Source organism: Artemia franciscana, chromosome 11 (genome assembly GCF_032884065.1).
Source record: "Artemia franciscana chromosome 11, ASM3288406v1, whole genome shotgun sequence".
Lineage (NCBI taxonomy): Eukaryota > Metazoa > Arthropoda > Branchiopoda > Anostraca > Artemiidae > Artemia > Artemia franciscana.
In genome coordinates this window covers 40,320,691-40,343,840 of record NC_088873.1, presented here as the reverse complement: position 1 = coordinate 40,343,840, position 23,150 = coordinate 40,320,691, and the positions used below count along the sequence as shown (strand labels likewise).

The window sequence follows — 23,150 nt, the reverse complement described above, 5'->3', positions numbered from 1 at the left end:
AAACATACGAATTTAGAAGTTCGTTACGTAAGTTAGTCCGTAAGTTACGTGTATTTTTACTAATAAAAACGTTCGTAAAATTAAAAGTTCTATTTGCCTTTTTAAGTAACCAAAAAATTGGAGGGTAACTAGGCTTACTCCCCCGCTCCTTTTTTTCTCAAAATCGTCCGATTAAAACTATGACAAAGCCTTTTAGCCAAAAAAATAAATTAATCTCCAAATTTCCTTTTAATTATTCATGTGCAGAGAGCCAAAGTCGAAACATGCATTAATTCAAAAACGTTCAGAAATTAAACTAAAAAAAGTTTTTTTCTGAAAGTAAGGAGCGACATTAAAACTTAGAACGAACAGAAATTACTCCGTACATGAAAGGGGCTGTTACCTCCTTAACGCCCCGCTCTTTGCGCTAAAGTTTTTTTTACTGTTTTAAAAAGTAGAGCTGAAAGAAAGAGTCGAACTTTAGCGTAAATAACGAGGGGTTGAAGAGGTAACAGCCCCTTTCATATACGGAGTAATTTCTGTTCGTTTTAAGTTTTAATGTCGCTCCTTACTTTCAGTTAAAAAAACTTGTTTTTTTTATTTAATTCTTCTATTGAAGTTTTATCTGCAACGTTTTTAGTTCTGAAAAGTGTCATCATATTAAGTAATTTGCTTCCTACAAAAACCAAGCTAATGACTCAATAATTACCACACTCACTCTTATCACCTTTCTTATAAAGGGGTTTAATTAGAGTTTCCTAAAATTGCTAGGTACTTCCTATTTTTCAAAATATTCTATTCATAATTATTAGTAATTATTTCTAACTTCACTGCCATCATATCGAAAAACTCATCTACCATACTATAGGCATATGGGGCCTTATTATTTTTTAATACTTTAGTACTATCACTAATTCTTCTTCACAAAATAGATATTTCTTTACATTCAATTCAAGTCAAATCATTTTATTTACACTCAATTACCAAAAAACATATACAACTCTCCCATGAAGGTCACAACCGTGTCCTGTGCGGGAGCGCATGACATTTATTAAACAAATTATCAACAATAATACACATCTCCACCCTCCCCCCCATCACCCTAACCCACCCCTATCAACTAATAATAATAACCTGTAAATATTTATTAAAATACTGGGAGAGATATTCCAACTTTACCTAATTTTCAAAAAAAACTAATTTTTCAATCTATGTTTAAACAAAAACTGGCTCTCCGACTCACTGATTCTCTTCGGAAGACTATCCCACACCTTCACGCCCGACTTTCGCACACAAAACTCACCTCTAGACGACTCTCCAATATCACTGACTAGTAGACTCGCATTTCTCTTCTCATACTCATGGTAATGGGCATGATCAAAATAAAAATTTCTAAAATATGAAGGGCACAGCTGATATAAACTCTTATAAACAAATACACCAATCTGGTGTTCACATATCTTTTTTACCGGTTTTTTGCAGCTTCCTTATTCATCATGAACCCTAATCTATGTCTATGCACCACATCCATCTTGCCTGAGTAAATAATTCTATATCACGTAGTTTCATGTTTCCTACCCCTGGGATATGAATTCGCAAAACTCCTAGGAATTTCAGTTCGAAGCTTCTGAATTCGTCAGTCAAATTTTTGATACCACAGCTTTTTTTAACGTTGTAACATTCTCTGTTGCACTTTTCTTATCTTTTGAATCATTGAAATTATTATGGCTTCAGGAAAAGGAAGGGTCTCAGAAGCTGTACAAGACGGGGACTAACACGTCTTCTCAAATCTACACAAAGTGCTTAAGTCGGCTTAGAACTGGACAGCAAGAAGTCCCTGGTACCTACAGCATGAATAAAGGAGAGAAACACCCCCTAAAAGTCAAGGAATCTGGATGAAAATCCCAATATCAGATTCAGGGTATCAGAGAGACCTACTGGAAAGGTTTCAAGCTCATGTGTATAAAAATCTGGAATTTAGTTTTTTTTTCTTTCTTTATTCACTTTTTTTCCAGGTGTGATCATATCGAAATAGATCTGATCCTAGAGGATCGAAAGAGGGTGCATTCGAACGAAAACTAAAAGTTCTAGTGTCCTCTTTAAGTGACCAACGAGATTGGAGGGCAAGTAGCACCACCTTACATGCCCCCTTTTTCCCGGAGTTTTTCCAATCAAAATTTTGAGATAGTCATTTTGTTCGGTATTGTTGAAAAATCCAATAACTTTGCTTTCAGAGTAAGATAAACCGTCCCCCCATCCCGCGGGAAGAAGTATATAAGCTATAAAAGTTGCCCTCTGTTTACATTTTTTTATATAGGCTATTTAAACGTGTATTTTGTTCATTAGCTTTGTTTGTAGGCTGTATTTTCTGTTGCTATGCCCTGAAGGCTTTTTGCAATACATCCTTATCTTATCATTATAGTACTTGTTATTGGGAAGTATACGGGCCTTTTTTATTGGGGGGGGGGCTGTGCTTGGGGTAGGTTTCCATACGGGGAAATTTCTGAGGGTAAACTTTTCATGGGAAATGTTTTTACTCGGTAGATTTGACAGAATTCCTATACGAAATTCTTTTTATTTGTCTTAATTTTTCTTTGCCAACTCAATTTGACATGTGGGGATGTTCTGGGGAATTATCCGGAGGCTATTTTCAGCGTGTTTGGATTTCCTGGAATAATTTCCATGGAAGGGGGATTTCCGGAATATCGGGAAAACGATTAGAAACTACGGTCTTTTTCAAATAAAAGTATGCTAAGGAGAACTCTTCCGGCTGAATCGCCCTCAAGAAATTTTAAGACAGGGGGGATTTTCAACGAGGATAGAATTGTCCAGAGGGAACTTCACAGGGTAATTGTCCGGATGGAATTTCACAAGGAGGTTGGAATATTTTAGGAGTGAGGAACTTTCCACAGAGGAGTTTCGCGTAAGGGGAAGAAATTCTTCTCGGAGGGTGAGCTAAATTTATTTGAAAAACGACCAGAAAGTAAACAAAAAGCAAAACAAGTTTTTCAACTGAAAGACAGGAGCAACATTAAAACTCAAAACGAAAAAAATATTCTGTATGCAAGGGGGGTTGCCACCTCCTCAATACCTCGCTCTTTTCACTAAAGAGCAATGAAATTACTTCAATGAAAAGACTTCAATGAAATTACTAAAAATACTTTAGCGTAAAGAGCGAGGTATTAGGAGAAGGTGAACCCCTCATATGCGTAATAATTTCCGTTCGTTTTAAGTTTTAATGCTGCTCCTTACTTTCAGTTGAAAAAACTTCTTCATATTTATTTTTTCATTGTCTTTTTTTTAATAGTGCTAGAAAATCCTGCGCTCCCTTCATGGAAATTTTCTTCTCCCATGACAAATTCCTCCATGAAAAAGTTCCCCCAACATATCTCCCTCTTCTCAACACCCCTACTCCAACCAAAAAATCCCTCTGAAAACGTCTGTACATTTCCCAATAACCATTACTATATACAAGCACTGATCAAAGTTTGTAACTTGTAGCCCCTCCCACAGGGACGGTGGGGGAGTAAGTCGTCCCCAAAGACATAGTTATAAGGTTTTTAGACTAAGCTGAATAAAATAGTTTTCTCAGAATTTTGAACCCGTGACTTCGGAAAAACAATTGGCGTGGGAGGGGCCAAGGTGCCCTCCATTTTTTTGGTCACTTAAAAAGGGCACTAGAACTTTTCATTTCCGTTAGAATGAGCCCCCTCGCAACATTCTAGGACCACTGGGTCGATACGAGCATCCCTGGGAAAAAAAAGAAAGAAAAACAAATAAACACGCATCCGTGATCCGCCTTCTGGCAAAAAATTTAAAATTCCACATTTTTGTAGAATTAAAATAATAATAAATATAATAATAATAAATAACAGTAGGGTTCTCTGATACGCTGAATGTAATGGTGTGGTTTTCGGTAAGATTCTACGACTTTTAGTGGGTGTTTTCCCCTATATTCTAAAATAAGGCAAATTTTCTTAGGCTCATAACTTTTGATGGGTAAGACTAAACTAGATGAAACTTATATATTTAAAATCAGCATTAAAGTGCGATTTTTTTTATGTAGCTATTGGTATCAAAATTCAATTTTTTAGAGTTTTGGTTACTATTGAACCGGGTCTCTCCTTACTACAGTTCGTTACTATGAACTGTTTGATACACTTTGTGTTCTTGCTGCCACCGTAAGACATGTGTCATCCACGATTAGATTTAAAGAACTAACAATTGAACTAATAGTTAGAAAATCAAATAAGAATTCCTAGTGCTGGGTGTTATTGAGAAAGTCTGTAAGTGTTGAAAGTTACTGATTAATATTGGTATTTTTTATTTAATTTGGAACACCAAAAACGGATATATTTGAGATCTTAATACTTTATAACTATAAAAGATTAAAGTTTTTTTCAAAGTGAACAACTAGATTAATGGAGCAAGTCCTGGTAAAAACAAGAGCTAAGAGCTCATATGGCACTTGTGACAAGGCCGGAAGAGCCAAGAGCTTATATGGTATGAGCTCTAGCAAAATTCTAAGGACCAATAGATTGATTTAAAAGGAAAATCAGAGGCTTAATGCCGACAGGGATTTAAAATAAGAGCTCTGAGTCACGAGGTCCTTCTATATATCAAAATTCATTAAGATCTGATAACCCACTCGTAAGTTATAAATACCTAATTTTTTCTAATTTTTCCTCTCCCTTCAGTCCCCCAGATGGTCTGATCGGGGAGAACGACTTTATCAAGTCAATTTGTGCAGCTCCCTGACACGCCTGCCAATTTTCATCGTCCTAGCACATCCAGAAGCCCCAAACCCGCCAAAGCACTGAACCCCACCCCCCAGCTCCCTCAAAGAGAGCGGATTCAGTAGGGTTACGTCAATCATGTATCTACGACATTTGCTTATTCTACCCACCAAGTTTCATCCCGATTTCTCCACTCTAAGTGTTTCCAATATTTCCGGTTTCCCCCTCTAACTCCCCAAATATCAACAGATCTGGTCGGGATTTGAAACAGGAGCTCTGAAACATGAGTTCCTTCTAAATATCAAATTTCATTAAGATCCGGTCACCCGTTCTTAAGTTAAAAATACCTCAATTTTTCTAATTTTTCCAAATCAACACACCCAAGCTCCTCTAAAGAGAACAGATCCATTCCAATTATGTCAATCACATATCTATAACTTGTGCTTATTCTTCCCATCAAGTTTCATCCCAATCTCTCCACTCTAAGCATTTTCCAAGATTTTTGCTTCCCTCCTCCAACTCCCTATGTCCCCGGATCCGATTAGAATTGAAAACGGAGCATCTGAGACATGAGATCCTTCTATAAATCAAGTTTCATTAAGATCCGATCACCCACTCGTAAAATAAAGATACCTCAATTTTCACGTTTTCCAAGATTTCCGGTTTCCCCCTCCAACTCCCCCAATGTACAAATAAAGCTCTAAAGCACAAGATCCTTCTAAGTATCAAAATTTATTAAGATCTTATCACCCGTTCGTAAGTTACAAATAAATCATTTTTTTTAATTTTTCCGAACTACACCTCCCCCCCAGCTCCACCAAAGAGACCAGATCCAGTCCAAATCGTGATCAAAACTAAGAGAAAGCCATTTAGCCAAAAAAGGGATTAGTATGCAAATTTCATTTTAATAATTTATGTGTGGAGAGCCAAAATCAAACATGCATTAATTCAAAAACGTTCAGAAATTACATAAAAAAACTAGGTTTTAACTGAAAGTAAGGAGCGACATTAAAACTTAAAACGAACAGAAATTACTCCGTATATGAAATGGGTTGTCCCCTCCGCAATTCCTCGCTCTTTACGCTAAAGTTTGACTCTTTGCCAAAATTCTGCTTTTTAAAACAATTAAAAGCTTTTTATGTAATTTTACAAAAAAAACTGCATCTTCTTATGCAAGATGGTGAATGACGTCATACATAATAGTGTACAACCATAAATAATATCATATTAAAAATTTACCCTTGATAAATATAAACAGTGCAATGTCACCTGTAATGACATCATGTACTAATATAAAATTATTTCAAAGTAGAACTTCCGTAAAAGCGTTGACAGGGTGCTTCGTTTTTTACTAGTCTTGCTGAAAACAGAAACGAATGGTTATTCCTGGACATGACTCATTTTTGTCATGCTTACCCTGATAGGTCCAACCCTCTAAAGAATGAACCACGGCCCATAGTAACCAAAATCTGTACACAGTGTGAAAAAATTGCAATTGGTAGTCAATTCTGGAATTGTAACCATTATTTCGATTATTCTTACAGTAAAATTATATTTTGAGAGCAAAATTATGGAAATCTGAAAGACAGCCTGGAAAACGTTGTAAATGGCGTCGAGAAACCTGCCGTTTCTGCTGGAAATGAACAAAACTAATGTTAATAGGATGCACGTCATCATTATGATAATCATGATGCAGTTAAATTCTTTTGATTTAGTTCAATAGTTCTCGCTGTAATAGTAAAAGTTGCAGCAACATTTGAAGTCACAGTCCCAATAACAGAAGTAGTAGTAGTTATAATATAGGCAGCCACGGTTGCCAGTAGTAGCACTTGCAGTCACGAGTTGTTGCATTCCTATGCTTAAGTTGTACTCGCAAGCGTAGCTACAAGTAGTCATTGTCGTAAGTAGCCACAGTAGCAGTCAAGTTGTATTCGAGTTTGCAGTTGCAAATAGTTGCAGTCGCATTTATAAGTTACTAGCTGTTGGGGTGGCGCTTCGCGCCACCCCAAGCCCCCCCGCACGCGTAAGTCGTTACGCGCCATTGTAGTTGTGTCCCTGTGTCCCACCTGTGAATATAGATAGATTTATATATGTGCTTCAAACTACGTAAAAATTGCGAATATACAACATTTTTGGCTTTCCCACTACTGGGAGCTTTCCGTTTCCAATTGCCAGCAATTGATCTGAAAATGTTTGACCAGAGTCATCGTTTTGCAATCGGACACGCATATTTGTAGTTAATTTTAATATTTTTACGTGTGCCCATAAATTAAAATTTTTCAGGCAAGCATTCATTTCGTCTGCAGGAGTTAAACTACGTAAAAATTGCGAATATACAACATTCTTGGCTTTCCCATTGTCTGTGCATATACAAAGCCGTATGCACTAATAATGACGTCATATGCAAACGCTCTTTTTACAAACAAACAAACATGCATACACACAACTCGTTTTTATATAGATAGATAGATAGATACAATACAAATTAACTGCGTAAAACTTGCGAATATACAACATTCTTCGCTGTCCAATTGTCGCTGCATATAAATAGATTGTCAGGTTTACCGACCCTCGAATATGCAACGTACAATTGTCCATGGGAAAAACAATCAGTATTAAGATCTATACCACATTTTTCTAATGATTGACCTTGAGCTTTGTTAATGGTGATTGCAAATACTAATCGAATTGGGAATTGCAATCTTTTAAATTGAAAAGGCAGATCCGTTGGAATCATGGGAATGCGAGGAATAAGAACAGCCTCACCCTCAAAAGGCCCTGTCAAGATTGTGGCCTCTATTAGGTTTTCCATTGTTTTTTAGTTACGGCAAGTCGCGTGCCATTGCAAAGCTTTGGTGGGTTGATATTTCTTAAAAGTATTATTGGTACGCCTATTTTTAGTTGTAGCACGTGTGGTGGAAACCCTGAAAGATCTATGGAATTAAAAAATTCAGATGGATAATTAACCGCTTCATTTGGTTCCAAAACTGTGTCGACTGACTTGCAAAGGACTGCCTGGTCTCGAATCTTGGTCAAAACAATATTGTTGATTTCGTGGACGTCTATATTTTTGGGTGCGAGAATTGCTCTTTCACTTAGCCATTTATTATTTTTATAATTTTTTAGAATATTCGGAAATACTTTTTCAATCAATTCATTTTTGGACGTCATTAAATTACAGAAATCAGCAGGTAGTTGTATACGTTCTGAAATTGAGTCTATCGTATCATAAATGTCTTTTTGTTCCGACGTTAACTTGGAAATGTTATTTTGTACATACGACAATAGATCACTCGTACTGTAACTTTGTTCACGATCCAATTCTACACATGTCGAAACAGCAGCGATACGGTTAGGTGAAGGCATTCCCAAATCCTGAAGAGGTTTGTTTGCCATACGTACGCACAAATCTTCTATAATAACTAAAGTGTAGTTATAAATTTATGATGTAAAATCAAAAGTCATATCTGACGTCTCTAACTGTTTTCGATGGAGTATATCTTCGGACATTTTTGACTTATATTTTTCCCATAACTCTGTAGGAGCTGATGGAGAGCAAGTGCACGAATTTGACTTGGGGTTGACGTTTCGCACGCGTCATTGATGCAGTTATCCCAGTGTTGGTCATTCTCCAATAAATTCAGAGCTTGGCATGCACTACGGTAAGTGTCATGTATAGTACCGTTTACAGTTCTCAAATACTCAAAGGATGTCGGACCGGGTACATTCACCAAAAGCAGGTGTAGAAAGAAGCATTCATGTTGATTGGGGTGAACGGTGTAGAGTCTTCCTATCGTGGTATCTTTGAAGATGGTAGGTTGGCCGTAAACCCACTGGTTATCTACTTCGATGGTGGTACCGTTGCGATTGTAGGTTCTTCAGTCATTTTACAATTAGAAATTTCTCTTTCAACGGTCTTCTTACAATTAAAAATTTGTCTTTGAACGATATTCTTAAATACCTGTGTCCTGGTCGTCATTTATATTCCCTGTGTCCCGGTCGTCATTTGTGTCCCGGTATCCCAGTCTGTAATTTCTCTTTGAGTGTCCCGGTCGTTATTTATATTCCCTCTGTCCCGGTCGTCATTTGTGTCCCGGTCTGTAATTTCTCTTTGAGTGTTTTTTCTTTTTAGTATTTTTTGGTTTTTTACATTTTTTCTTTTTTCAGTTTTCTTTTTCTTCTTTGTTTTTCAGCTTCACTATGAAATACATATCACCGAACCTTTGTTTTTTTTAACTAAAATCTGGTAGGCATTGATGACCTTATCCAAGTCAAAATCCCAAACCCAATCATCATCGCTATCATTTTCAGTTTTGATATGTTTTGACTCTCGCTGTCCAGGTGGATCTTCATCTAACTGCGCGGTTTTGCGTTCTTTAGCCTCAAGCCTGTTTCCTTGCTGTTCTTTTGATTCCTCGGCACGCTTTCTTTCCTGACTTTCTCTATCAGCAGCAAGTTTTTTGGCATAGACTCTTTGAGCATCTTCATCGGCTTTTGCCATTGTAAGTTCATCAGTCATTTTAAACTTAAACATTAATAGATTTCTACGTGAACATATATGTCTTAAATATCTTTAATGACGTCACCGTCATAGCAAAAATGACGACAACTAACTTCATGACGTCAGTCGACACAGAAACATGACGTCACCTGATCCACAGACAGACAACTTATTTTTATATATACAGATAACAGTAGTAAGTAGTCACAGTTACAATAATTTGCAGCCTTAAGCTGTTGTAGTCACATGTAGCCATAATTACTCATGTCTCAGTTACAAGCAGCCATGTTCGCAAGTAGATACAGTTTTGGTCGTAACTACTTGTAGTCGGTATCGCACGCTGTCAGACTTGAAAGTCCTTGGAAGTTGTCACAGTCGCAAGTAATTGTAGTTATAGGCACAGTAGTAGTAATAATAGTATTACAGTAGTAGTTATGTTTCAAGCTAATACACACTCCTCTAAGTGACAAGTCCCAGTAATTAAGAGTTTTTGACTAATTTAAACAATTTGACTGTTTCATGATTGAGATCAGTGTAGAGGCATCTTCAACACTTGTTGACCAAGCACAACTGTGGTCTCTTAATTTATATTAGTGAGCCCTTTTAAACAAAGAGCGAATGGTTTCTTTTTAAGCTTTTCATTATGCTAATATTATACATAAAGATTAGTCAAAAATTCATAAAAAATTATACTTAAATAAACAAGAACGTGAACTTCCTTGCGCCGATCCGGATTGAACTTGAATACCTCTGGTAAGTAGCTTCAGTTACTGCCATTACACCAACAAAAGAGTATTTAATAATGATATTATTTTTAAAGTTTATGTTAATTGAAAGAATCGGTATTATTTAATCTTTATTAACCACTTTATGAAACGTAATTAAGAAACGTAATTAATCTATTTATGTTACCCTATTGATTCAAAGCTTCACTTATGTGCATGGATAGTGGAAATTGCAACAAGGTTGTCAAATTAGTTTTGATGAAACTCCTTTTTAAAGAGTTTGTTGTTTAACGAGTTGCTACTGGATTGTCATTTTACCTGAATAGTTATTGGAGAACAAAAACAAGAAACATTTACAGATATCGAACATAAAGAAACGTAACAGAAATGTAACTTCACAGAAAAGAAACTTAAAATGAATAGATTTAGCAACTAAATACTCCTCCCCATCTTCCCACCCCTGACACCTCTTAAGGCTTTTGCTTGATTTGCGCTTCAATGTTTAGATACCTAGCCTGACTGTCCGTGGCAAATTAAACATACTAAGACAAAAACAAGACTAGTAGACCACCCCCGCTTTAGGCCCCGTGTCTTCCCTAGACGTTAAGGTACAACGACTGACCGGTAATGTTAATTAGAGCTCCATCAAAACTATTTTGACAATACTGTCGTACTGTTTAAGGACGTGATTAAGTGAACTGATTGAACTCGTAAATCCCATGTTAAAATTTAAAATTTATATTTAAAAAGTACTCAAAAAGTACTTGGCGGAAGATAACGCTTTTAACATCATGACGCAGCTTCACATTATGTTTCAACATTATGTTTTGCAGCAAAAGTGAACATAATACATATATCTATGGTATTTGACAGCCTGCGATATATTAGGCTTGGTATTAATACTAAAATATACATACCATAATTATGTTCTTTTCATCAGGCACAATGATGCGACATTTGCTTAGAAGATCATTCTCTTGAAAAAACTTATCAATAACTGAACCAGCTTTATCTTCCATAGATTTGTTGAAACACCTATCACTGACTGAAAATAAATATCATACTTTAACTAAGACACACATTAAACTAGCAGCAACAAAATACATGCAAGGGGTGGGTAAGGAGGCCTAGTTGCCCTCCAGTTTTTGGTAACTTAAAAAGGCAACTAGAACTTTTTTTTATGAACGTCTTTATTAGAAATAAATTATATGTAACTTACGAATTACCTTACGTAACGAACTTCTATATTTGTAAATTTTTATTACGTATATGAGGGGCTTCACCTCCTCGTCAATACCTTGCTCTTTACACTACAGCTAGAATTTTGTCCCAATTCTTTAAGAATGACCCCTGAATCACAAAGGCCATAGAATAACTAGTTGAAATTACTATAAAAACACTTTAGCGTAAAGAGCGAGGTATTGAAGAGGAGACGAACCCCTTAGAGCCCTAAACGTAATAATTTCTGTTTGCTTTAAGTTTTAATGCTGCTCCTTACTTCTAGTGGAAAAAAAACTTTCTTTATATTTTTCTCATTGTTTTGTTTAAATAATCCTAGAAAATCTTGTGCCCCCCTAATGAAAATTCTCTTCCCTCATGATAAGTTCCTAAAGATCCTCCCACGTTACCCCTCCCCCTGAAAATGCCCCCCCCCCAAAAAGCGAAAATGTCCACCTAAAAACGTGTGTCACTTCCCAATAATAATTAATACATGTAAACAATGGTCAAAGTTTGTAGCCTGTAGCCCCTCCCCAGGGAACTTTGGTGGATTAAGTCATCCCCAAAGACATGGTAATTAGGTTTTTCAACTATGCTGAATAAAATGGCTACCTCAAAATTTTGATCTGGTGACTGCTTAGGGGGGCCTAGGTGTCCTCCAAATTTTTGAGGGGTGGTATCCCCCTATTTTAAAATTAAGGCAAAAGTTCGTATCTTTAGATGGGTAAGACTAAACTTGATGAAACTTATATATTTAAAATCAGCATAAAAATACGATTCTTTTGATACAACTATTGGTATCAAAACTCTGTTTTTAGTTTCAGCTACTATTGAGCCAGGTCATTCCTTACTACGAACTGTTTGAAAGATCACCATATAGTACTGTCTACAGTTAATCTAAAGCTAAGTCGGGAAGGGTAACTACTTTCCAAGAAACTGTTGACATTTCAATACTCCTGGATGAAAATTTGAGGGAAACTTTTCAGGAATAGCTCAACGCTTGACTGAAGAGTCAAGTATTTTACAGTGTAGAAGTTGGATAGAATAATTTTAGGAAAATAATATATGAAGTAGCTGATGATGTCTTAGGGAGAAAAGTTATTTAAGTTTAGAAGAGAAGAGGAGAAGATTTTACAAGAAATATTTGAGTGACAGATCATACAAAAACAAGAGCAATGTAAGGAAAGTTAAAACAACATTAAAATTTGACTTAAGGAGGTGTATAGAGGAGATTATGAACGAAAATGCTGAGGATCAGGAAGAAGGAACAAGATGGCATAACAGTAAAATGCTGTGCAAGCATGAATGAAAATGGAGAAGGAACAGTCAATCTGGACTTGCCCCAACTAAAGACAGGAACAGGGCCACAATTAATAATAAACAAAGAGTTACAGAGAGGTGAAGGTCTTATGGATGAAATGCATTGTTGGAACAGATTTTTCTAGTCAGCCAAGGACCTTGCAGGTGGACCTTGTCCTATGTGTAGGTGTGGCTGTACAAACTTTACACCAGTATCAACCATCTTAAATTATGCTTTCAATTATGGCCTAAGTAATACTTTCATTTATTATAGGTTCTAAATTACAGGAACAGTATCATTAGGTAAAAATGCCTGTTAAGGTGACTGTCAAGTCTGTAGATCTGTAGCAAAACATCAACTTTGGTTTTCTGTGCTAGAGAATTGATAAAAAAAAAAGGCTTCACACAAAAAGTATCACCAAATGTCACTGTATGAGTAAAATTGTGAGACACATATCATAAGGTATTGAGCCTATTACCAAAAGGCCTATATTTTACCAGAACTATCTTACTAGTGTATTCTCTACAACTTGCAAGCTGGTAGGTACCAATAATAAGGTAGTTTTTATTTCTTCTGTAGTTTATTTTTTTAAGACTTTAACTGATCTTTTTTTTTTTAATGACAGTAATTCCCAGAGAGGCTGTTTGTTTAGTACCTTAATAAATCATCCTTTTAGCTTCTATACATGATTCATGCTTTTTTATTCTAAAAGCTTTCAATATTTTTGTATTTTTACCACAATGGACTTTTTTCTAGTGTCTTAGTAGAATGATTTAGTCAAGGTCAATCTTCCACTCTACTTTCATCATAGTTAGCTAGAAAAAAAGGAATTCTAATTTTTTTTTTTTTTACTAAAGTAGCCATGCTAAGTCTGTTTCATCTTCTGCAAATAAATCCCTCTGTATCATAAAAAGAACCATCGAGCCAACACCCGAGAGTTTTTATGAAGTTATATAAGGCCCTTGTATGACCATGTCTGGAGGTCGGAATGTCATTGGCAGCCCCTTTTTTCAAAAAAAGATAAGAAGTTGCTTGAGGATGTCCTGCGTCATGCCTCTAAGATGGTTAGCAGTATAAATAAACTTTCATACAAAGAAAGACTACATCGTTTGAAGCTGCCAGCACTGACATACCAAAAAAAGGGGTGATATGATTTTAACCAAAAATCCTTTCTAAAAATACCCTTCCCGGTCTCTTTGCACAGCCCTTGCATTCTGGTACTAGAGGACATTCAATGAAGCTCCCCATGCAGCATTCCACGAGTTGACATAGAAGTCATTTCTTCAGCCAAAAGGTCATCAATATGCAGAACCAGCTCTCTGAAGAAACAGTTTCTGCTTCTTCATGTGACATGTTCAAGTCCCACCTTGATAAGGAATGGCTCTGCCAGGAGTTTCTCTACAATTGGGAAGCTGCAGAGTCCTCCATAAGAGTCTAGATCAACAACCACAACCTACACCAAACGAATTTTTTTCATCACTGGAGCATCACAAGGATGGAAAATCCTTATATCACTCCAAGCTGCAATTTGAGGTAATTTAAGGTAAAAATTAGAAAAAACACTGAATTTTCATGTGAATTTACACTGGATTTTGCCATTTTTGCAAAATACTGCCATCTTAAATGCAAATTCTTTGTAAAAATTTTATTGCATAGAATATGATTGCACACAAATCAAAGTTGAATAGATGCACACTTTTGTACTTTCATTGCAGATAGACTGTAAAATAAAGAATAACTGTTTTGCTTAAAAGTAAACAATAAGGGAGCAAAAAATTACATGATTTGCATAACAATGTTGTCAGATTCGAGGTGAGGATAGATCTAATGCAAAATTCAGCATAGATGTAATAAAATCCTGTAAAAATAATTCTTACAATTCTTAAAAGGTAGAATGCACGGCAAGAAAACATGAAGAGAAATTTAAGCACAGAAAGTGCCAAATTAGCTTGCTTTGTGATGTTAGTAAAGTGGATCTCCCCCTTCAGATTGCTCAAAATAGTGATACCAAGGACTTTGCACTGCTGGACAGACATCTCCAGAGGGATTGGTTGCTTGAATAAAGGAGTACTGTTCAAGAAAGTGATAGTCATGATATGTGATTTTTTGGCATTCACAGTCATGTCAGCCTGTAGAGCGTCACTTGAAATATCTTCCATGATTTCCATGGCTGAGCTCTTTAAATTTTTCCAGCATTTTCCCAGTAAGAACATGTCGTCAACAAATTTCCAGCAGTCAGGGTATTCAGTAAAAAGTCGATTTATCATAATCAGGAACAGGAGCAGGCCAAGGAGGGTACCCTGGGGCACATCAGTGTAAACTGGAAGGAGATCTGAATAGATATTTTTATACTTTACATATTGAGTTCTACTGGGAAGGAAAGACACCATTATTCTAACAAGGTTTGGGTTTACATGAAACTCTTTTAGGAGTTTCTCAACTAAAACATTGTGGTTAATCAGATCAAAAGCTTTTTGGAGGTCTATTAGAAGTAGATTTAGCCAAACATCAGGGTTTTCCAAATTGCTTTGGGTCAATAAGTTCTTCAATTTTTGATTTGAGCCAATCAGTCAGAAAGCTTTCATATAATTTCAAAAAAACTGAGGTGAGCATAATTGGTTGAACCCCATTGAAACCCTCCTCAGCGCCCTTCTTCTGAATCCTGCGTCATAAATCCCAGCTTCCAGGCGTCAGGGTAGCATCCACTTTCAGTGATTGAGCAGAAAATATCTGCCAGTGGTAAGGACAGCTTGTCAGCAATGGCTTTGACAAGCATGATTTGAATATTTGATAGGCATGTACTTGTCCTTTTTAGGTTATTTACCTTTTTCTTGATATCCTTTGGTGATACATGGGGAAGTTTTTCACCCTGACTATGGGGAATAGACTCAAGAGTCTCTGCAGAAAATGGAGGTAATGCCCAGACAATCTTGGCCAGGTATTTGTTGAGATCATTAGCATTTTTAATACTAGGCTCATCAAGCTGGAAATCAATATTACTAATTTGCTTGCCAGAAAGTTATTTAACTAGATCATATCACTTCTTGGGGTTATAATTAAAAATATCCTTCATAGTATTTTTATAGTATATGGCAGCTGCTTTTCAAATTTGTTTTTTATCATTTTACACATATGGTTGGCTTCATCTTTTTTACCATTACAAAGTAAATGAATTTTTTCTTTGATCTTAGCTTTTAGACGTTCATTAATATAGAGTTTATCATTTGAACACTTTTTAGTTTTCTTTTCAGGAAAAAAATTTCCATAATTATCAGATAGCTTCCTTTGAAAGATTTGAACTTTGAAATGAAATGAAGCCATAGTAATTTATTCATCAAAGAATTGGCTTGGGTCTGTTGTTAATATGCATTTTACTGCTACAGGAAAATAGTATTGGCTTTCAAAGAGGTTTTTTTGTCTTTTTACATCAGCACTAACCAGATTTACACAAAAGAACTGGTCTGACAAAAGCAATATCAACACACCCACCTATCATTACTCTTGAATCACATTGGCATCATTGGTCCAGTGCCCCCCCCCCCCAAGAACTTTTTCTAGATCTGTCCTTGTTTCAGGCTCTGATTAATTTCTTTAATGGTAAATATTGCACAGTTCATACAATTGACCTACTAACAAAGTAAACATGCTGCTTGATGCCATTTTTATGCTCTTTCTGAATATAATAGTTTTTTTCTTGCAAATTCAGTTTTAAGTTTTCTTGAACCCTTGAAAATGATAATTTCTTTCTAAGATTTTTTGGTATAAGAAGGGTTAAAACATTTGCTTCAAACTTACTATTTCATCATAATATCCATTTTATTTAAGTTACATAGTCCACAAGTATTGATTTACCACAAGCAAGTTATATATAAAAGATTCAAATTTAATTTCTGCTTTTTCCCATCTGCCATTTTTTTTATCGGCTTTGCTATTTTTCAACATACAAGTCAAACAGCAGTTTTTAAGCACCAAACAGAATAAGAAGAAAACATGTTGAAATTGTTTTGCATTTTTTTTATTCAACTTAATCTTGACAAATCAATATTTCTGAATTATACAACTTTCACAAAATGGACTGGGTAATGAAATAGTAAGTATGAGACAATATTTTTAAACCATTTGCTAAAACAAAAGTTTCAGTGCCAGCTAAGGGTATTAAAGTGGAGCTTTTAAGGAATATATAAACAGATGTTGAACTAAATCAAACAAACTATGAGCATGTTGACTTCCAAAATGGTAGCAAAGCAATATCTGAGGAGCAACTTATATTATGAATTTAGATCTTTAAAGGTAGGGTGAGTGGGACTTTGAACTAGCCAGAAGGCACTATATGCATATTTTTAATACTACCACTATAGTTACTATGACTAATGATGCTGAGGGTGCTAAGATGAAACTTATAGGGAATGTTTAGGAGTTTCAACTGAACAAAAAAAATTGTATGTTTGGTGGTTTTCAAAGGAGCATATAAGCAATGTCATAGGCTACACTACTCTATAATAGCTAGAAATATCTTTGAAACATTAAAAGGAACTAATTTGATTCATAATTAACAGTTCTGGCACTCTTTTTGAAAATAAAAAGAGATTGAAGGGCAAGCAGACCTTCTCTCAAACCCACATATTTTCTGAAAGGTTCAAAATTTTTAGACAGCTGTTTTGCTTAGTATAGTAAAATGATCCAGCAACTATGTCTTTTGAGATATTTGGCATGTCAACCCTCTAAAATTATGCAATTGGTCCATTATGCTTAAAAGCAAAATGTTGCTTTAAAATAAATCAAAAGGCATTGTGTTTATGGTTGCCAATTAAGAAATTTCAGCAATATATCAAGAATGACTAGGAGGTATTAAGTTGAATCTTTTGGGGATACTGCTATAACTACTTCTGCTCTTTGTAATGTTACAACTGTAATGATAAAAAATGATGTAAGTATAGCCAGTTTGTCAAAGAGCATATGTAGAATCTGGTAAATTTTTGTAGTTCATATTATTGACTTACCAATAAAATGAACATACCACTCAATGCCTTTTTTATGTTCTTTATTAATATAATAATTGCTTCTATTGCAAATTCAATTTTAAGAAGTTTCTCAGCTCTTGAAAATGACTAAAATATGGGATATAAAAAGGCTTAAAACACTGGTCTCAAACTTAATGTTTCATTATAAATCTATGTTTTTTTAATGTCATATGCTGTGATCCAAAAGCACTGATTTTCTATGATTAAGTTTATGCCATTAAGTTTAGGATATATAAATTTGACTTAACGTTTATGCCATTTCCTTCTTCCTTGATGCCAAATTTTCAATTATAGTATGCATTTTTGGTTATTATATTTGTAAAGAACAAAAAAAGGCATTATATGTGGTCTGTTTACTTTATTTGTAAGTCAATAATATGAACTGCAAAAAATTTACCTTGAATCTTTTGGGAATAATATTAAGTTTTATTTTTCAGGTTGCCTTTGGGAGCTATAAAATTAAATTGAAAAATAGTGTTTGTGTCAGGATTAAAACTTATTAAAAAAGTTTCTCCAGCATACCTTCAATCACAGCTTGGAGTGAAATAAGGACTTTTGATCCTGCTGAATCACTCCTTGTGATGACAGTTGCATACATGGCTGATTAGATTCTGGTGCATCTCAGTCAAATCTCCATGGTTTATCACTCTGCTCAGCATCCAGACAGTGTTTGCATACATCTGTTGATTCAGTAGAACAATGTTCTCCTTGAGGTTGTTCTAGAGGTTCACAATCTGGTTCAAGAAGAAGCTGCATCTTGCTCTAGTCCTTGCATGAAGTTTGGGGATTTGTTTTGGGTATCCTTGTGTTATGTGAGAGGTGTCAATCTCCAGGAGCTCATTTTCTTGATTGGTAGAGAGGAGTTTGTGTGCCTGGATCATATCCCCACATTTCCGCCTGTAGACTAAAGAGGGGGGGGGGTTGGGTTCCCTCAGCCATTCACTGTAGGGCTTGTTTTCCATACTGGCAATCAGCTTAGTGGCCCTTTGTTGGATTTGCTCAAGCACTACCTTGTCCTTTTTGAATCAAGGGGTGGCCAGGATGGTCCCCACCTCCAAACATGGTCTTACCAGTCCTTTGTAGAGGTTGGTGATTACATGTCTACTTCTGCGGTAATGCTGTGTTTAATGATGCCTAGGGCTCTGCTAGCATTGGCTGAGATCTTCTGTGAGTAGGAGCTGAATTTCAACTGGGAGTCTACAATAACTCCAAGGTCTCACTCCTCCTGAACATGCTCCAGTATATGGTGACTCCCAGGTTTTTGGGTCATTAGGTATTGCTGCTGGGGGTTATTGTGTCCAAAATGTATGACCTTGCATTTTTCAGCCTTGGATTCTGGCAACCATCTTTTGACCCAGGAGCACATGTGGTTGAGATCAGTCTGAAGGGATTGGTGGGCAGAAGGGGTATTGGCAGGACCTATGAGTTTTGAATCATCTGCATAGAGAGTGGTTTTGTTACTGGTGATAAGGGCTAGCTCATTTATGTATAGCCTATATTGAACAGGGCAGGGCCCAGGACACTGCCCTGGGGGACCCCGCTGGTGACTTTGACTTCATCAGAGTGCATGACTGTTTGGTCCAGTGGTCACTTTCACTTGCTGCATTATACAAATTATACAAATAGAAACTCATGCAGTGGATTCTTATAGAACAAATAGAAAAGATATAAAATTCTATTTTTTCTCTAAAATACTATGTCAATAAAAAACAAACAGAAATTGATTTCTAAGAGCTTTTTCTGCAAAAAAAGAAAGACCTCCATTAAGCCAAGAATGTGCAAAATAAAGTCAAATAATCCTCTAAGTGTGAAACTACAACAAATTACTATCAATGAATAAATGAAACTCAAATGAATAGAAGTTACAATAAATGACTGACTCATACTCTAAACTAGCAAAACATAGGCAAGCATGAGTAGGGATGATAACCACCATCAGTTTTCAAAACTAGAACGTAATTTGTCTAATTATTTCAAAGTAATTAGAGGATTTTCAAAGTCATGCATAAGGATGCTGCCTATTAAAGTATCATAGTTTACCTATGACAATAGCACCAGCCATTTTATCAATAGTAAATGACTTGTTACATATGTTAGGTTTTTAAATGTTTGCTTTTAGCGCAGCAGCGCTGCTTACGAGATTTGGAATAAATATTTTAGCTTTGAGCCAAAATGCCATTGTGTTTCAAGCTAGAATGCAAAATTTTACTAGTTCTGAGTTTTCCTGAGAAATAGTATTGTTATTTTTATAGAAAAAATCATTATATTTTGTGTTGGTTAACCTTTTTAGTTTGGTTGGCAGTACTGGGATGAACTTGATGAAAAGGCGTAGTGCATTTTTTTAGTGTGAACAATTTGCGAAAATGCTTTAATACTATTATTTTTTAAATGCCACTTTCACAAAATTATAAAGAACAGGTTTTTGTTTCTTAATGCCCCTTCTCCTTGATATTAAAGCACAGCTTTTGACTTTCGTTTATATCATACTGATGGCACTCGAAGGTGGAAGACTCAAGAGTATTCAGAAAAGCCGATGCAGGGTCCAGATATGGGTCGGACAACTTTCTCCTGAAGACAAAAGTTAATATAAGGCTATGTAGTGGCTATGCTACAGGTCTGTCAGGACTGACAAATAGAATTACCGGATGAATATTGCTACCGGTACGGAAAACACGTAAGGATACATGGAAGCTGTACAAGTTACATGGGGAGTGTAGCGGCAAAAATAAGCAAATTATATTTCCCTCTCTGGAGGCAACTGACTGAAGGCTTTTTGTGAGAAGTGAAGACTGTATCAAAAGATGGCAAACTCATTTCCAAAAGTTCTTGAAGACCAACCATCCAAACCTTTGGAATGAATAACTTGGACCCAGTGGGAACCCACCAGGTGACGAGGCCTATAAGGGAGTTTGCACTGACTCGCCCAGCAGGGAAAAGATTACACAAACAATAAAACGACTGACAAACCACAAAGCCCGAGAATAGACAAAATTTAGGCTGAGCTCCTAAAATCACACCCTGACTTGATGGTTGATGACCTGCTTAACTTAGTTGCAGATGTCTGGGAGAAAGAGGACATTCCTAACGATTGGAAATGTCCATTATTATCCCAATCAAACAGATGGTGGTAAATAACTGTAGTAAGGAGCGACCCGGCTCAATAGCAACCGAAACTATAAAAAACAGAATTTTGATGCCAATAGTTACATCAAAAGAATCGCATTTTAATTCTGATTTCAAGTTTTAGTCTTAACCACCAAACGTTCCGAGCCTGAGAGAATTTGCTTTATTTTAGAAAACATGGGGAAACACCCCATAAAAGTCTTATAATCCTAACGAAAATCATATCATTAGATTCAGCGTATCAGAGAACTCTACTGTAGTAGTTTCAAGATCATATCTACAAAAATGTGAAGGCTTCGTATTAATTGTGGAATTTTGTATTTTTTGCCAGAAGACAGATCATAGATGCGTGTTTATTTGTTTTTTGTTTTTCCCCAGTCGGCGATCGTATCGACCCAGTGGTCCTAGAAAGTCGCAAGATGGCTCATTCTAACAGAAATTAAAAGTTCTAGTACCTTTTTTAAGTGACCAAAAATTGGAGGGCACTTAGGCACCCTCCCACGCTCATTTTTCCCGAAGTCACCGAATCAAAATTTTGAGATAGCCATTTTGTTCAACATAGTCGAAAACCTAGGGAAAACTTAATCTCACAAAGTCTCTGGGGGAGGGGCTGCAAGTTACAAACTTTGACCATTGTTTACATATTGGGAAGTGTACATACTTTTTCAGGGGGAATTTCTTGTGTTGGGAGAGGGAGGTCGGTGTGGAGAGGGTTAAGTGGGAGTAACTTTCCATGGAGGAATTTAGCATGAGTGAAGAGAATTTTCATGAAGGAGCCGCAGGATTTTCTAGCATTATTTAAAAAAAAAACACTGAGAAAAAAAGTTTTTCAGCTAGAAGTAAGGAGCAGCATTCAAACCTAAAACAAACAGAAATTATTACGTATAAAAGGGGGATTGTTTCCTCCACAATACCTGACTCTTTACGGTAAAGCATTTTTAGTAATTTCAACAATTTATTCTACGGCATTTGTGATTCAGGGGTCATTCTTAGCCATTAGCAAAAAAAAAATAATAAATATGCAAGTTTCGTTTTAATTATTCATGCGCGGTAAGCCAAAATCGAAAACATTTATTAATTCAAAAACGTTCAGAAATTAAATTAAAAAAATGTTTTTCCAACTGAAAGTTAGGAGCGACATTAAAAATTAAAACGAACAGATATTATTTCCTATGTGAAAGGGGCTGTCCCCTCTTTAACGCCCAGCTCTTACGCTATAGTTTGACTCTTTCTCACAACTCTACTTTTTTAAAAAGTAAAAACTTTAGCATAAAGAGCGGGGCGCTGAGGAGGGGTCAGCCCTTTTCATATATGGAATAATTTCTGTTCGTTTTTGAAGTTTTAATGTCGATCCTTACTTTCATTTGATTTTTTTTTATTTATTCATAAAGGGTGACTGTCCAAAATGTAACAACTATCGAGAAAATACCTTTCGTTCCCAATGCTTAAAAACAATTCGCAATTGTTGTGTCGAATAGATTAAGAGATGTGAGAAGTTCAGGAAAAAGATGTAAACAAGCAGGTTTTAGGCCGGACATGGGCTGCTGTGACTCAGAGTCTCTGGCTTGTTGTCGAACCAGTTTTCTTGCGCAGCCAGTTTAAATCGTTTTGGTCTCTGGCTGGTTCTCGAACACCGCTTCAAATATCAGCAAGAAATAATTCAGATATGAATAGATTTTATCACGGCCTTTGACTCGGTACACCGCGACGCTATTTTGGAAGCTTTGCTGGAAGATAGCGTACCTGACAAAATAATCAGGCTACTGAAAGCGTACTGTACCGGAACAAAGGCCACAGTCACAACGGATGAACCTTCGGACCTGTTTCTGATCGAAGAAGGTGTCCGCCAAGATTGTGTCCTTTCGCCAGTCTTGTTGCATTATATTATCGACTGGATTCTAAAAGTTAACGATGAGTATCAGGGTGTGGCAGTAAGTTCTTCTTTGTCAGTAAACGACGTAGATTGTGCTGACAATGTTGGCATTCTGGCCCCAGCTGTCGCTGAGGCAGAGTCAATGCTCAATGACGCCTCCAAGAGGGCTCTATCAACCGGCCTCCATATCCACCTTGAAAAAACTAAGACTATACGTACCAGTTTGGACCACACACCGATCACCTTGAATGGAACCCAAGTCGAGGAAGTCCAGCAGTTCAAATAATTAGTATCTAAGATGACCCCAACAAGAGAATCCACAGACGAAATCCGAAGCCATACCTCATCTGCATAGAGTACTAAACCCATTTAATTAAAAGTGTCTGTACTACATATTAGGACTAATGAATAAATTAGGAGAAGGTGTGGTGATCACCCACTTGTAGTGGGTGACCACCCAAGACCTTATCGCTAACAGAAGAGCTGATTAGGAGTCGACATTTGTTGTTTTATTGACACTAAATAGACCCTAACGACCCTAATACACCCTAATGAGTAGCGTAATGCTGATGAAAAAGATATTTTGCATGAGTTTAGTAGGGCTTAGAAACAACGACTGGCACCGACACTGCCAGGGGTGTCAATTGGAAGTAGTAGGGGGGGAAGAGATGCAC

The 23,150-nt window shown here is 36.3% G+C and overlaps 2 protein-coding genes across 2 annotated transcripts in view; one reads left to right on the top strand and one right to left on the bottom strand.

The window, feature by feature from the left end:
• LOC136033220 (gephyrin-like) overlaps positions 1-19,611 on the bottom strand; it is an 87,666-nt gene extending 68,055 nt beyond the window's left edge. Inside the window, exons 1-2 of the mRNA XM_065713930.1 lie at positions 19,521-19,611; positions 10,859-10,986 (exon numbers count right to left, since the gene is read on the bottom strand). Of these exons, the coding sequence (XP_065570002.1) occupies positions 10,859-10,986; positions 19,521-19,542 (150 nt within the window). The 5' untranslated portion in view covers positions 19,543-19,611. The remainder of the gene's footprint in view (positions 1-10,858; positions 10,987-19,520) is intronic.
• Positions 19,612-19,912: 301 nt separating this feature from the next.
• Positions 19,913-22,762, top strand: LOC136032624 (uncharacterized). Its single transcript, XM_065712896.1, has 2 exons — positions 19,913-19,997; positions 22,278-22,762. Exons 1-2 carry the CDS (start codon positions 19,913-19,915, stop codon positions 22,760-22,762), a joined length of 570 nt encoding a protein of 189 aa, XP_065568968.1.
• The last annotated feature ends 388 nt before the right edge of the window (positions 22,763-23,150 follow it).

Coding starts and splice junctions, on each gene's coding strand:
- LOC136032624 (XM_065712896.1), top strand. CDS start 19,913: ATGCCCCTTCTCCTTGATATTAAAGCACAGCTTTTGACTTTCGTTTAT. Junction 19,998..22,277: donor CGAAGGTGGAAGACTCAAGA/GTATTCAGAAAA, acceptor AGATATGAATAG/ATTTTATCACGGCCTTTGAC.